Source organism: Mercenaria mercenaria, chromosome 8 (genome assembly GCF_021730395.1).
Source record: "Mercenaria mercenaria strain notata chromosome 8, MADL_Memer_1, whole genome shotgun sequence".
NCBI lineage: Eukaryota > Metazoa > Mollusca > Bivalvia > Venerida > Veneridae > Mercenaria > Mercenaria mercenaria.
The window spans coordinates 81,727,060-81,742,196 of NC_069368.1; the positions used below are offsets into that span (position 1 = coordinate 81,727,060).

General features: G+C 35.7%; 1 protein-coding gene across 8 annotated transcripts in view; it reads left to right on the forward strand.

Annotated features, from left to right (window-relative positions):
• The window catches only part of LOC123565989 (neuronal acetylcholine receptor subunit alpha-10-like), a 115,528-nt gene that overhangs the window by 64,562 nt on the left and 35,829 nt on the right, over positions 1–15,137 (forward strand). For 7 of the 8 annotated variants that reach the window (XM_045359778.2, XM_045359781.2, XM_045359780.2 and 4 more), the window contains one exon: positions 2,573–2,730. In XM_045359778.2, coding sequence (XP_045215713.1) covers positions 2,658–2,730 — 73 coding nt within the window. In that variant the 5' untranslated portion in view covers positions 2,573–2,657. Of the gene's footprint in view, positions 1–2,572; positions 2,731–15,137 lie in introns of those variants that run through there. The other variant, XM_045359782.2, reaches the window with a different exon arrangement.

Genomic DNA, 15,137 nt, shown 5'->3' on the forward strand with positions numbered 1-15,137 from the left:
CTTAACAAGTTGGGAATCTTGTTACGTGAACTAATTATTTCGTGTATTTGTTTCTCTTCGATTTCTTTTTTCAAATCTTGGCAAAGACTAGATGGAGAATATGACTTAGACAATTGATCAAACCGTGCGCATGTTTTCTAACATAGGAGAGAGTTCATATGTTAATGTCAAAGAAGTGCATGAATATATAATGTGGACCAAACATTGATTCGATCATAAATATTATAGTAACTTACCAAGTAATGCATCAAGTGAAAATCAGAGTATAATGAAATAAGACGGACACATGGTTATTTTATAAGCGATTATTATTTTGCTAAGATTGTCAGTTAAATTCATAAAGCATAGCCGTTAAATAGTAGCTGAGACCATCAGTTAGGTTAGGTATCATTATAGTAAGCGGCGTGAGTAAAAAATACATTTGGTAGTGGTAATTAGAGGTTAATACTACTTGATCATGAGTTAAATGCCCATAGAATGCATAATGATCTGAGTGAGGACTGTAGGGTCAAAAACCATTATTCACATTGAGGGCAATAAACCCACAATCTCTTAGAGCAATCAAGCATTAATGTCTTTAATACCTAGGTCTCATTGTATCAGCAGGTACCCGAAACGGACTGAATTTTTATTTTGAAACCGGTTTATAGTGGTCAATTTCCGAGAATAAATTTACACTTTGTGTCACTTAATTAATATATTGATGACAAATGATTCAAAATTAGACTGAAATTTATATAAGATGTAATGATTCATCTGTTACACAAACGTGTTAACACCGTTTATCGTTTTATTGTTCCTTAGATTAACTATTAAAATATTAAAATAAATCATAGCATTTTTTTTTGCTTCTTGGAAACAGAACAAATGTCCAGTTAGGTAGAAACCCTAACAACAGCACTTAGAAAACATTATCAATCCAATTTGGCTAATGGACACTTTTGTAAATTCTGTATGAGAAACAGACCATAGTTTCGCCTCGAGCAGCCAAGAGGCATACCATTGTTTTACCTGATTAATAGTGCACCTGGCTCAATATCCAAACAAAATGCCAAAACACGAGATAGTACAGTAATATTGTAATAGCATAAATATCTTACCTAGTTATTTAATGATTCTGTACTGCCATGTACGAACATCTGCTTCACAGATTTTATTTCCAATTAATTGCATTGCATTGATTTTGAGAGTAAAGGTCATGCAGACGAAATAAAAGTAAATAATCAAATTACACTTGGGTTTGAGCAAGTATTGCTTCGTGTTGACTCATTATAATTTACAAAACTGCAAGTTTACTATATAAGTTCTTGGTGTGTCATCTGGTGTAAATAATTCGGACATACATTTTGTAATATTACGTTTTGTTTCATTTGAAAACAATATTGGCCTCATTTTCTTTCAAACGATTCTCCGTAAAATGATATTCACTTTCATACTTATAATACACACAGCCAACAGCCGTGTATTGGAAATTACACTTATTTTTCAACGTATAAACTTAATTACATACGACATGAAAATAAACCATTTTCAGTTAACGACTATAAAAGACGAACTATATTGTTTTCCGTTCAAAGAAAAACGCAATTTTAGTGGTAAAAACCGCTAGTCTATTCTTCCTTGTTTTTTAATACTTAAAGTAATCATAGAATTACTGATGGCTAAACGACACAAACTGCACTTTACAGCGAAATACACTTTGACGCTAATACAAGAACAGTTATTTAAGCTTTAAAAAACCGTCTTTGCAATTTGTGTCGTTTAACCATTGGTAACTAGAATTTCATATATTTATAAATATAAAATCTTTGAATCTCATCACCGTATTTACAAAAAAAAAAGCAAATATGAAATATGGAAGTGCCTTGCCACTCGTATAAAGTGTTTGTAGCACACTTTGTAGGTCCTAGCACTCTACTAGTCACATATTGTTAAAACTAAGTAGCAGACGTTAATCTGTAAATTCATAAATCCATATTTAAGGAGCCATTAATAACACTATGAAAATGGCATAATTGCGCAAAATAAAAAAAAAATGGTTCGAAGAAACAGATATCGCCCCGGAGCTGATTTAATTCCGATGAATTAGAAATTACGTTATTTACAAATTAATCTAGTTTATCAACTATTGATAAAATAACAATGCACAAAAATTGTTACAAACTTAGGCTGTATTTCTGTTATATTTCGTACGAATCACAGCCAGTAAAAAATTTGTCAATATCTTGCTAGATGAGAAAATGAATGAATTAAAAACTATTTCCCGTATTTCCCGTTTACTTCTTAAACATGATATATAGCAACATCATAATTTTGTTAAGAGATATGAAACATAAGGTAATTAGAAGGAAAATCGATGTTATATTTTATCTGTATCTTGACCAGGTGGGAAGCTACAGTAAGAACCTTACCTCCCACTTCAAATGGAAGCGATGAATAAAATTATAAACAATTCGCTCTACATTTGAACTTTACAACATGTTTAACATGTCTTAAACTGATTAAATAAAGAACGGCATATTATTCTAAAAATTGCTTTAAAACATAAAAGTGTTCGTATATATCATTTCAGGAACAAGTATTGTAAAAAGACTCTGAAGTTGTGAGATAATTATATTAATTTCTTGCACGGGTAACCAGAAACAATTCACGCATAGATGGATATACCAGAATTCTCAAGGATACTTGTTCTGATTGTCGGTGTTTTTCAACTTCTTCCAACTGGGGAAGGTAAGTTGATTATACTATTAATATGCTTAATATATGTATATATATGTTATATGTATTAGAGATAAAGGGTAAGGGCATTGTCTGAAACTATCTAAGGTCAAAATTTAGTCGAATTTTTAACCCGTGAATCCAGTTGTGTCGTTTGCTTGTTTTCGTTTTGTTTCTATGACAAAATGTAACTAACTCGTAGAAAAGTGATTTGTATCAATTTCCCTTCATTTTGAACGATTTGTAGCTTTTTTCTAATGCAATACACAAAATTGTTAAAATACTGAGAAATTAAAGATGGGAATAGATTCGCCCGAAGTACAAAACACAGATACACACCGCGAAGTAGGCCAACCACGAATGGCAACTGTTGTGGAAATATACAGCAGACGTGTTGCTTCGAATGTTCATCAGCAAGTTACGTTTTGATTATATCAAAGATACAACAAGGATGGATAGGGTAAAAGGGAGTTGGTAATTAGGGAAAAAGATAATAAAAAAGGGGATAGGGGTGCATATATTGTGGGGAGTAGTAAAGAGAAAGGACACAACCAACATACAACACAATTTATATATCATATCTAACAACACGGACAAAAAGCTAACTGAAAATAAGGGCACCGCTTGGGAACGGGGTAACCTATATAAAGGAAATTGTTTGCAGCATGATAACTTCACACTTTCCTATTTTCAAGTACATGTAGTTGAACAGTGTTAATAAATCTCGACCGAGATAAGCACTTACACTTGTGAAAAACAACAACACAGGACATAAATAGCATAAATACTGGGTCTAAGTACGCCAATGACCTCAATGACGTATATAAAGTTAACACCAAGGGCATAACTTCTCCTTTTTTGTTCGTTGTTATAGGATTTAGAATTTTACACTTGAGTACTCACCGCACAATCAAATAGAAAGCATGGCGACTAAGTATAGAGTGATCAGCCACCAAACATGCACCGTGCTTTACAATTTCTGCCCTGCATCCTCTTTTGATTACTTTTCTAACATATACTACAAATATTTATGACGCTTAATTTTCAGTAGTTAATGAACAACATCCCCATGATATACGGGGTGTGTAAGACTTAGTTTAAGTAGTGTCTTAAGGTTTGTATTCTATTTCCGTAAAAGTTCAAACTATCTGTGATAAAATGTAGTAAAATCTTTCCGTGGGTCGTGGTTGTAACGCATTTTTGTGATATAAAGATGTCTGTTATCAAAGTCCTCTAACTTCCAGAAAGTCCTTGCAATAGGCACAGTATGATGTTACTCGAGAGGCAACTCCGTCCAGGTGGATGAAATACATCTCTTGGATGAATAGTTATGTCTCCCCCAGGAGACATATTGTTTTTGCCCTGTCCGTCCGTCCGTCCGTCCGTCACACTTCATTTCCGAGCAATAACTGGAGAACCATTTGACCTAGAACCTTCAAACTTCATAGGGTTGTAGGACTGCTAGAGTAGACGACCCCTATTGTTTTTGGGGTCACTCCGTCAAAGGTCAAGGTCACAGGGGCCTGAACATTGAAAACCATTTCCGATCAATAACTAGAGAACCACTTGACCCAGAATGTTGAAACTTCATAGGATGATTGGTCATGAAGAGTAGATGACCCCTATTGATTTTGGGGTCACTCCATCAAAGGTCAAGGTCACAGGGGCCTGAACATTGAAAACCATTTCCGATCAATAACTAGAGAACCACTTGACCCAGAATGTTGAAACTTAATAGGATGATTGGACATGCAGAGTAGATGACCCCTATTGATTTTGGGGTCACTCCATCAAAGGTCAAGGTCACAGGGGCCTGAACATTGAAAACCATTTCAAATCAATAACTTGAGAACCTCTCGACCCAGAATGTTGAAACTTCATAGGATGATTGTTCATGCAATATAAATGACCGCTATTGTTTTTGGGGTCACTCCGTTAAAGGTCAAGGTCACAGGGGCCTGAACATTGATAACCAGTTCCGATCAATAACTTGAGAACCACTTGACCCAGAATGTTGAAACTTCATAGGATGATTGTTCATGCAATATAAATGACCGCTATTGTTTTTGGGGTCACTCCGTTAAAGGTCAAGGTCACAGGGGCCTGAACATTGATAACCAGTTCCGATCAATAACTTGAGAACCACTTGACCCAGAATGTTGAAACTTCATAGGATGATTTAACATGCAGAGTAGATGACCTCTATTGATTTTGGGGTCAGTCTATTAAAGGTCAAGGTCACAGTGGCCTGTTCATGTATAATCATTTTTTGGAAATAACTTGAGAACCACTTGACCTACAATGTTGAAACTTAATGGGATGATTGGACATGCAGAGTAGATGACCCCTATTGATTTTGGGGTCACTCCATCAAAGGTCAAGGCCACAGGGGCCTGAACATTGAAAACCATTTCAAATCAATAACTTGAGAACCTCTCGACCCAGAATGTTGAAACTTCATAGGATGATTATTCATGCAATATAAATGACCCCTATTGTTTTTGGGGTCACTCCGTTAAAGGTCAAGGTCACAGGGGCCTGAACATTGATAACCAGTTCCGATCAATAACTTGAGAACCACTTGACCCAGAATGTTGAAACTTCATAGGATGATTTAACATGCAGAGTAGATGACCTCTATTGATTTTGGGGTCAGTCTATTAAAGGTCAAGGTCACAGTGGCCTGTTCATGTATAATCATTTTTTGGAAATAACTTGAGAACCACTTGACCTACAATGTTGAAACTTAATAGGATGATTGGACATGCAGAGTAGATGACCCCTATTGTTTTTGAGGTCACTTGATCAAAGGTCACGGTCACAGGAGCCTGAACAGTGACTTGAGAACCACTAGGCCAAGAGTGTTGAAATTTAGCGGGATGACTGGACATGCCAAGTAGATGATCCCTATTGCAGCCAACCATCAGTGTCTCTTTGACTCGCTCCTGACCCCTATTGACTTCTTGCCTATAGGACTTTGCATTGGGGGAGACATGCGCTTTTTTACAAAAGCATTTTCTAGTTATCTTCTGAAAACAAATTTATGCAAGTTCAATTAATTGTTTGTGTGCTATTGCCTTATCTCTTAAATACAGGCATGATGTAAGATTCGGCTTCTGATAAAATCTTATTGATCGGGAAATCAAATTAGGAACATGCATTAACTGCCATATTTGGTGTTTATTGCGTAATTACGTTCACACATTTTCAGAATCTGATAAAAATCTTTATTTCTTAACTGTTAGTTAACAGAAAAAGAACAGATTATGTATTTTACAATGCTTTTATTCACTTGATGTGATTTAAAAGATGCAATGACCAAGAAAAATGTTACAGCATTTGTAAAGGATCAATAACGCGATTTTCACGCAACGTATTGTGGGAGAATGTTTACTGAATACATACACATGTGCGAAGAAAGTGATGTATATGCTAACCGTTCAGACAGTTTAGTAATCGGAAAGACCAAACACATGTTAAAACACCACTTACAAATAAAAAAAATGTTTACTACTTTTTCAGCATCACACTTCAATTGTTGTTAACCCTTATCATGCTGGACACGGTTGATTCTGCCTTTGCGACCAGTTTAGATCATGATCAGCCTGTACATCCGTGAGGTCTGATCATGATCTGCACTGTTCGCCATTCAGTTAGTATCTTTTGTTATGCACCCCTTTCAACAGGTAATGGTTCTGTCCAAATTGAAAGACGGACAAGCTCATTATAGAAATTTAGCAGGGTAAGGGTTAAGGACAAACAACCATAAATGTATTTATACAGAATTTTCGCACTTAGTTTTGATTATAACAGTCATATTATATCAGAATTGTATATACAGTAAGTGCTTATTATATGAACAAATAGCCAATAAGGAAAATGTATTCGCTTCTAAGTAGTTATTTCCGACTTCTCTATACTAACCAAGGAATATGTTACGTTTTAGATAAGATATCGAAGGTATGGGGATATGGTATGTTTAAGATAAGATTGACTCAATGCAGACGTAGCAAATTGGGGATTAAGGTGTATGTTGTCAGGTTTCGTATGAAATTTGGCGTAATGCACATGTAGCATATTGAAGATGGGGAGATATTTTACCTTTAGGACAAGATTTGGTTCAGTGCATAGGTAGCATATCAAAGACATAACGTTAAGGATAAGATCTGGCTAAGCATTGGTAGCATAATAAAGATGTTGAGTATGCTACGTGTAGTGTATGAGTTGACTCTGCATAGGTATCCAATGGAAGAAGTAAGATATGTTACATTTTCAGTGCCTAAGTTATAAAAATATGTTTTTGTTTTGTGAAGTCTTTTTTCACGAGTAAAAGAAACAATCACTATTTCTTCACTTCCAATATATGTAGCCTCATTTCAATATAATTTCTTTCTACTGCATTGCATTAAACAATTTACAGAACATTTTGCTTAGAATATTTGCATGGATACGGGTCGCCAATGAAAACTCCACTCTCACATTTTACCTTGTAAACAGTCGGAAACTTGTTACCGTAGCCAATGTATTACACGTTGAAATGCTCAGACTATTCCTCGAAATAGTGAACAACAGAATAAATTCAGGCATGTCAAAATATATACTCAACATCCACATGTTTCTTTATCATATTTGAGTCTTACCATAATATATATATTCATATAACTGAAGTCCCAAAGATAGGCCGCACAGGGAAACGGAGGCACGTGTAATCAACGTTGGAACTTCACGCATCAAGAGGGTCAAGTCAATTTTGCGCACCAGGCGTTAGAGCTTTAGTAACGTTTCAGATCTAAGAAACAGATTACTGATATCAAATCGAGTCGCCTCACCACCAGATCCTCAAATATGGCAGTACAGATTACTGATATCAAATTGAGTCTCCTCGCCACAGTATCCTCCAACATGGCAGTACAGATTACTGATATCAAATTGAGTCTTTTCACCACAAGATCCTCCAACTTGACAGTACAGATTACTGATATCAAATTGAGTCTCCTCACCACAAGATCCTCCAACTTGACAGTACAGATTACTGATATCAAATTGAGTCTCCTCACCACAATATCCACCAACATGGCAGTAAAGATTACTGATATCAAATCGAGTCTCCTCAGCACAATATCCTCCAACATGGCAGTACAGATTACTGATATCAGATCGAGTCTCCTCGCCACAAGATCTACAAACATGGCAGAACAGATTACTTATATCAAATTGAGTCTCCTCGCCACAAGATCCTCCAACTTGGCAGTACAGGTTACTGATATCAAATTGAGTCTCCTCGCCACAATATCCTCCAACCTGGCAGTACAGATTACTGGTATCAAATTGAGTCTCCTCGCCACAAGATCCTCCAACCTGGCAGTACAGATTACTGATATCAAATTGAGTCTCCTCACCACAAGATCCTCCAACTTGGCAGTATCATCAACCTATCATGCCACTTAATGACAGAGATTAATGACACCAAATGACATTTATTTTCAGAAAAAGCTCAATTAAAACTTATATTAAAACAGTATTCTACAAAAACGTTATTCTAAGTTTTGGTAAGAAATATTTTCGACTAAGTTTAAGTTACTTCAGTGGCGGCCGTAAAAAGTCGCCCCGGCCTCATCTCAGTGTTGTCATATTTTCTGGTCCTTCGGGATCATTGATTTCAACTCAATCAAACCGAGTCTGCAAATTTCACTGTTTGCCTTGTTCTCGGTGCTTCCGAGGGATCTACTTTCCAGATTTTATTTACTTCACAACAGCGGGTGTGAAGTGCTATGTGGCGGCCGTAAAAAGGTGCCCCGACTTCATCTCAGTGTTGTTATATTTTCTGGTCCTTCGGGATCATTGATTTCAGCTCATTTAGATTTGAAGATTGAATACTGCTTAAGCCGGTGCTAGGGGGCGTGGGCAATGTTGCATTTTCCATTTCTGCTCATGAACGCTAACACATAAACTGTTTGCCGTAGTATAGGCATTTCATTTCATTTCTTAGATATTCATGTCCGCAGTAATCTCACAGATCCCCTGCTAGTGTTTTGATTGGCTGCATTGTACATGTGTGCTTCCAAAGAATCCTTTTAGATTTTATTACACAAAAAACTAATTGACCAGTCATGTATGTAGTTTGCCTTGTATGTAGTTTGTAGGAATACACCATTCTTTGTAGGAATGCACCATTATTCTGCTGTCTATATTACAGAAAATCTTTTGTATATATATGCAGGGTGGGAAGGGCTCCTTGGCCGATGGTTTAAGATCACTTGCCCCATAGCCGATGTGTGTTCGAGCCTCACTGGGGACGTTGAATCTATTCATGTGGGGAAGCCATCCAACTGGCTTACGGATGGTCGGTTATTCTACCCAAGCGCCCATCCCTGATGAAATAATGCACGGTTGTGCACATGGGGACTTCTTCCAACATCCAAGCTGAAAGGTCGCAATATGACCTGCGAGGCTAAATCCATCCGAAATATATATATATATGTAGGTAGAGAGAATTTGTACGGACCATTCAAGTTACTGTACCCGGCAGTAATCTCTCTGTGAATGTTAACTAGATCACGAGGCTACAAAAATGTTAGTGCGCATTACGTTCCCGTAACTGAGAGTCGCGAGGATACAAGTTCACATTATAAATTATTATTTGTAGAGAGAATTTATAAAATCAGCCATCACCACCATACACCAGATCAGTTACGACAAAGCGCCTAGCAATTCAAACGAGCACACATAGTCTTCAACAAATTCTCTAACTCGGCAAGATTGATCTCGATATCTACATGAATGCAGTGTGACAATTTGAAATAACCTAATAAATAGTTCACGCCTCCAGATATATGACAAATTTACCATAAGTTAGAAAAACTGCAATAAAAGTATGTTGTTTATAGTTATTACGTGCGTTTTAATATTTTTATTATTTACAATAACACATGTTTTGTCAATAAATAGAAAAAAAATCAAAAGAATTTGTCATGCTATTGACATTTGTTTACAATAGTAGGAATTAAGGTGTACTGTCATAAACATTAGATACATATCTTAACAGTACTTGTTTATCATATTTTCGAAACCTTGCAGTAAGTCATTGGGTTCGGATTTCTTAAGTGCTACTTTTTATCAAAATTATTTTTATTACAAACCTTCAAAGTATTCCCCCCCTTTACCGAAACACATTTTATAACCTTTCTACCCAGTCGCGGAAAGCAGATAAATAGTCTTCGTTTGGTATCTGTTGGAAACACTGATAAATGACTTAACAACTTCGCACTTGATATAATATGGACTCCTGACCATCCTTTGCTTGAACGTTTCTTATTGTAAAACCTTTTCACTTTCTTCAGTACAGAGTTCCTGTAGAATCGTCCAGTGACTGTATGCCCAGATTGACAAGGCACTTGAACGACTGGCCCTACTAAAATTGAAAAAAATTGCGTACAACATCTTTTTAGAACTTCTCTTGGCAATACAGGGGCGTTTTAGATCTTTTCGCTTCCATTGCTTATTATCAGCCCTTTCGTCACCTGTAAGCAAGTTAGTAATAACCCGACTGTCACAGCCTTTGTATGTTTTCAAAAGTTCCCGGGCACATTTAAGGCGTTGTTTCTTTTGCTCCTCAGGGAGCAAATGAGGTACCCACCTAGCGCAAATATTTCTCAGTTCCAAACGCTTTTTTTTCAGAATTGTTTTCACACTGCCTTCTGATATGCCAGTACAACTGTTTATATCTTTCACCGACAATCGCGCATCCTGTTCGACCACAGCTTTTACAGTAGCGATGTTTGCCTTGGCAAGAGAGGTTTTAGGCCTACCAGAACGGGTATCATCTTCAACAGATAATTTCCCAGCTTTAAAAGCTTTAACCCGCCTAAAAACTGTGTGCATTGAAATGGCCTGTGGTCCATTAGTGAAATATCTGCTTTGAATCTATATCAAGCCTAATGCGGCATTTACGTCTTTTCGTCCATTTTACAATGTGACAAGTAAATTTGTCAGTGTATATGACTGTATGTATTTTAATTTGAAATAACTCGGTCATTTGAAAAGCAATGGATATCGCTAGCTATTTGACACACCATTCAAGTGCAATGAAGCGTTTTAAAAATACCTGGGATAAAACTACGGAAGCCCATTAGTGACAGAAAGTTTTGCAGGAACCTCGTATAACAATAGAACAATAGTTTTGGCTTTAAATTGAACGTTTGATGATGACCTGGAAGTAAATCCCTTTAATCAGCAAAAAAAAAAAAAGTAATGAAAGAGTTGAACAGCAAAGAATATCAGTGAATATAAGAGCAAATGTCTGAGCAAAAGCGATTATTGATACGCAAACATTATCTTAAAAGAAATTAATTAGAGCTCAAAGTAGAACTCGAACCTATGACTTTATAGATGTTTTTACACAAGTGATTGGTTGCTATGCAAAGCCGCGGATGTTTTGATTTTAACGCGCATGCGCTGTTTACGTGTGGCAAAAGAACTCTCAACGATAAGAAAACCTACATAAAATTATCATTACATTACGAATTGTTTTGCCATTATAAAGATAATTTCAGTCAAGTAATTTATTATACAGTATACTTTGATTAAAGACATGTATGTTAATTAATGATATCTTACCTGAAAAGCCTGCTTTATTCTTATTTTTGTCAGAAAAGAACAAGCATTTCCAGTCTTCCACACATCATACAAATATAAAACTTAATTGTTCCTTACATTTAAAAAATTCATATTTTTCATTATATCTATTTTTCCTACAACTTCAAATAGTTGTTATATGAGCCGTGCCATGGGAAAACCAACATAGTGGGTGTGCGACCATGCACTGGATCCAGTGACCAGCCTGGCATCGCGCTATGTCTGGACAGGTCCATGCTGTTCGTAACAGTTTTCCAATTCCAATTAGACTTTAAAAAGCGAACAAAGCATGGAGCTGACAACTTGCGCGGATGCGCAGGCTGGTCTGGATCCATGCTGGTCGCATACCCACTATGTTGGTTTTCTCATGGCACGGCTCATATATATTTATCTCCGCCTTAAATGACATGTACATACTTTGGGGTCGCGGCTCCATGCCACTGAAGTTGCTGTTTTAAGTGATAAACCGGAAATTATTGCGTAACTATTATGCAATTGACATGATAAAACATAGGTCACCTGCGTAATCAAGACCGTAAGGTAATTTCGAGAGTGTCCCCTAATTAGAGCAGACAATAAAAGTTACTGAAGCAAATAAGATGGCTTTGATGTGATATTTATTAATGCCTTCGGTCATCAATGTCATTAAAAGAACGCACTCAGATTAATATATCACGTGGCGGAGCTGTTTTATGGTTCAAAAAATAAATATTTCACGTGAATATCTAGTATTTCAAAATCTATAAAAATATACTTTGGAACTTTAATGGACATCTCCTTTTTAAAACGATGAAAGTGTAGTTGCAAAAAATCTCAATTTGTATATTGATATTAATCAAATCAAGGACTATAACTGCACACTGACTGAAAATACCTGATATAAATCTCTATTTATTTTATTTCTTATGTTTACATGCTGGATCATTTTCATATCGAAAATGTATCGCGCAAGAAGTCATTATCCGCGATTTAATAGAATAATTATGATAAACTTGAATTCCGCAAAAAATAGAACAGATAAAGAATGTAAGTATAGAACACCCCTCCCCGCTGCCCGCCCCCTCTCTATTAAATCTGACCGCTGCATTCGCCATTAGAACCACTTTCAAATTCGAAGAAACGATTAAAATAAAAATAACAATATTAAGATGATCATTTTTTTTTGAATACTGAATGAATTGATCCCTGTTTGAGTATATTTGGATACAAAACTAAAGGCTGAACTTTATTAATTAAACATTTTATTTTCAACTTCCACTGTTAAATATATTTCAAGTGTTATGTAAGCTAATTGCGACACGTGGTAAGTTATGAGGGATCACGTTAAGAAATTAAGAGCTGATATTTTTTCATTTTTCTTAACCTAAATTTGTCGAGATCAAAATTGCCGAATGAATAGTCCATTAATCCAAAGTCATCAATGATAATGCAAATTAGTTAAAGCTGTGGGTTTGCAAAGATTTACATACATACTTTATCTTTCGGTGTATATTTACTATAAAACAAACTCATTATTGATCGAATAGATCAAAATACAATGTATCTCTAACGTAATTTATATTGTGCAGTCATGTCTTTTTGCCTTACGTAGAGTGCGCATGCGCAAAAATTGTTTCCCGTTGCTAAGCAAATAGCTCTGTGTAAAAAGGTCTATACTCACGATATCTTAAAAAAAAAGCTGAAGCACTATCAGCTGAGCCAGCCGGCGCATGTACTTGTATGGTATAACATGGATCTTTCCTGGTGACTTCCTGACAGAAATTTTCGATCAACATTTGAACAGTATTTTCATCTTATTTACTTAAGTTGAAAAATACGACTCATCGGGTTATTCAAGTGTGACTCAGGAGAAGCGCTTTTGTCTTTACCATTCAGAGAGAGTCATGATAGCTGCCCGGTCCGTGTCCTTGTTCGCGGAATCAGTTCGTTCCAAAATTTCTTCCAGATATATTTCTTGCAGTTATGGATAACTTTGAAATTAGCCAGCTGGGCAGGATAGACCACCCTGAGTTAAAATACACGTAGCTGACCCAAGCACCCTTCAGAAAGTAACATAGAATTCTATTAAAACAAGAACTTTGCCGTATTTTTCCCGTGATTAATACTCATTTAGTATATGGTTCTTTGTTCCAGGAGTGTTTATATAGTTTAGCTAAATTTCAAACGAAAAATACATGGCTAGTGATGTATTCTTAAACGGCACAGACACTTGAGGTGAGATATATTCGGCTTCGGAACTTAAATATATTAAGCGTATGATGTAATATCCATAATACGCCAGTCTTAGTCGATGGTTCTATTTCTACTTCCATCAAAGTAGTTAAAAACATGTCGGTTAAACATAAATAACTATTTATCAATACGATTAATTGGTAGAATTCTTTCCAAATCAATTTAAGTTCGTTAACAACGCAATCCCCAGAGGAAATTTTGTTGAGACAATTTAGTCAATTTACATGCTTTTAGTCGTCTTGATTTACAAGACAGAGGCTTTTTCTTATTCCCAGTTGCCAATACAATACAAGATAATGGATTAAGTAAACATTAAGCTTTATTGTTTGTAAATAAAACCAGTCGCCTACGATATGGTTTCGAAGGAACATATCGCTTGGCTATATTCATAACGGAAATCTCTTCGACAAAAACAAATTAGTATAAGGCGATATGAGAATGCCGACTTTTTTTCTGCTGACGAGGACATGACGTGAAGTTTAGCAATAACCGTATTAAAACGGTATGACATTTCAGTTTGAGAGGAACATTCTACTAGAATACAGTTACATCAACTAATGTATAAATTATCAGTTAAGAAAGGTTAATTTCGAAAAAAAGTCGGAATTGGCGGAGGAATACTTACGAATCCTCAACACCCTCTAGTAAAAAATACAATAGATATACTTGTAAACTGTCCGCTTATTATATAGACTTGCTTCAGTCTTTAGAATCCTTTAAAATAAATATCTGTCAGAAAATAGCGTCATTATGAAGAAAGAAATAAACACTATTACAGATTATTTGACCTCAACAGACTTTGTAAGTATACTTATTATATGAAATCATCAAAATACTGAGATTTCTTATTTATGTTTGGTTTAACGTCACGCCGACACAATTATATGTCATATCGCAACGACTTTTCAGCTTTTGATTGTGGAGAAAGATCCCAGGTGCCACTCCGGGCATTATTTCTTCACGGATGGGATCCAGGGTAGAACCACCGACCTTCCGTTAACCAGCCAAATGGCTTCCTCACGGCCAAAGTGAGGTCTGAACAAACTTCGGTGAAGGGCAAGTGATTTAAAGTCACAAATAAATCCCGTGGATTTTGCAGACGTTAATATGCAAAAAAAAAGTGTATTATCCATATAATACATTCGCCCTATTTACCAGACATTTCTCATGATTGTATTTTCAAATTTTTTTTTCGCATTGGTATCAATGCAGTTTTGTGGAATTTACACATTTACTATCCCCTGCCCCCATAATTTGCAGTTAATTTTGTTATTTTTTGTGTATAACTCAGATATATTGTAACAGTAAATGTCGCATTTCAGATTTTTAGAGAAAAAATCTCATAAAATCACTTTAAAACAAGTTTTTCTTTCTCAATATTTTTATCAAACTATTAGTTTTTTATCATAACAAATAAACTTTGATCTCTTTGACTAAAACTGTCTAGGGGTTTGCCAAAACTCTTCATAAGATAATCAATTATGATATTGGACAATTCTGAAACAGACAGTTAACTAATTCAGATGGTCTTTTGATATTATTATTATAACGAT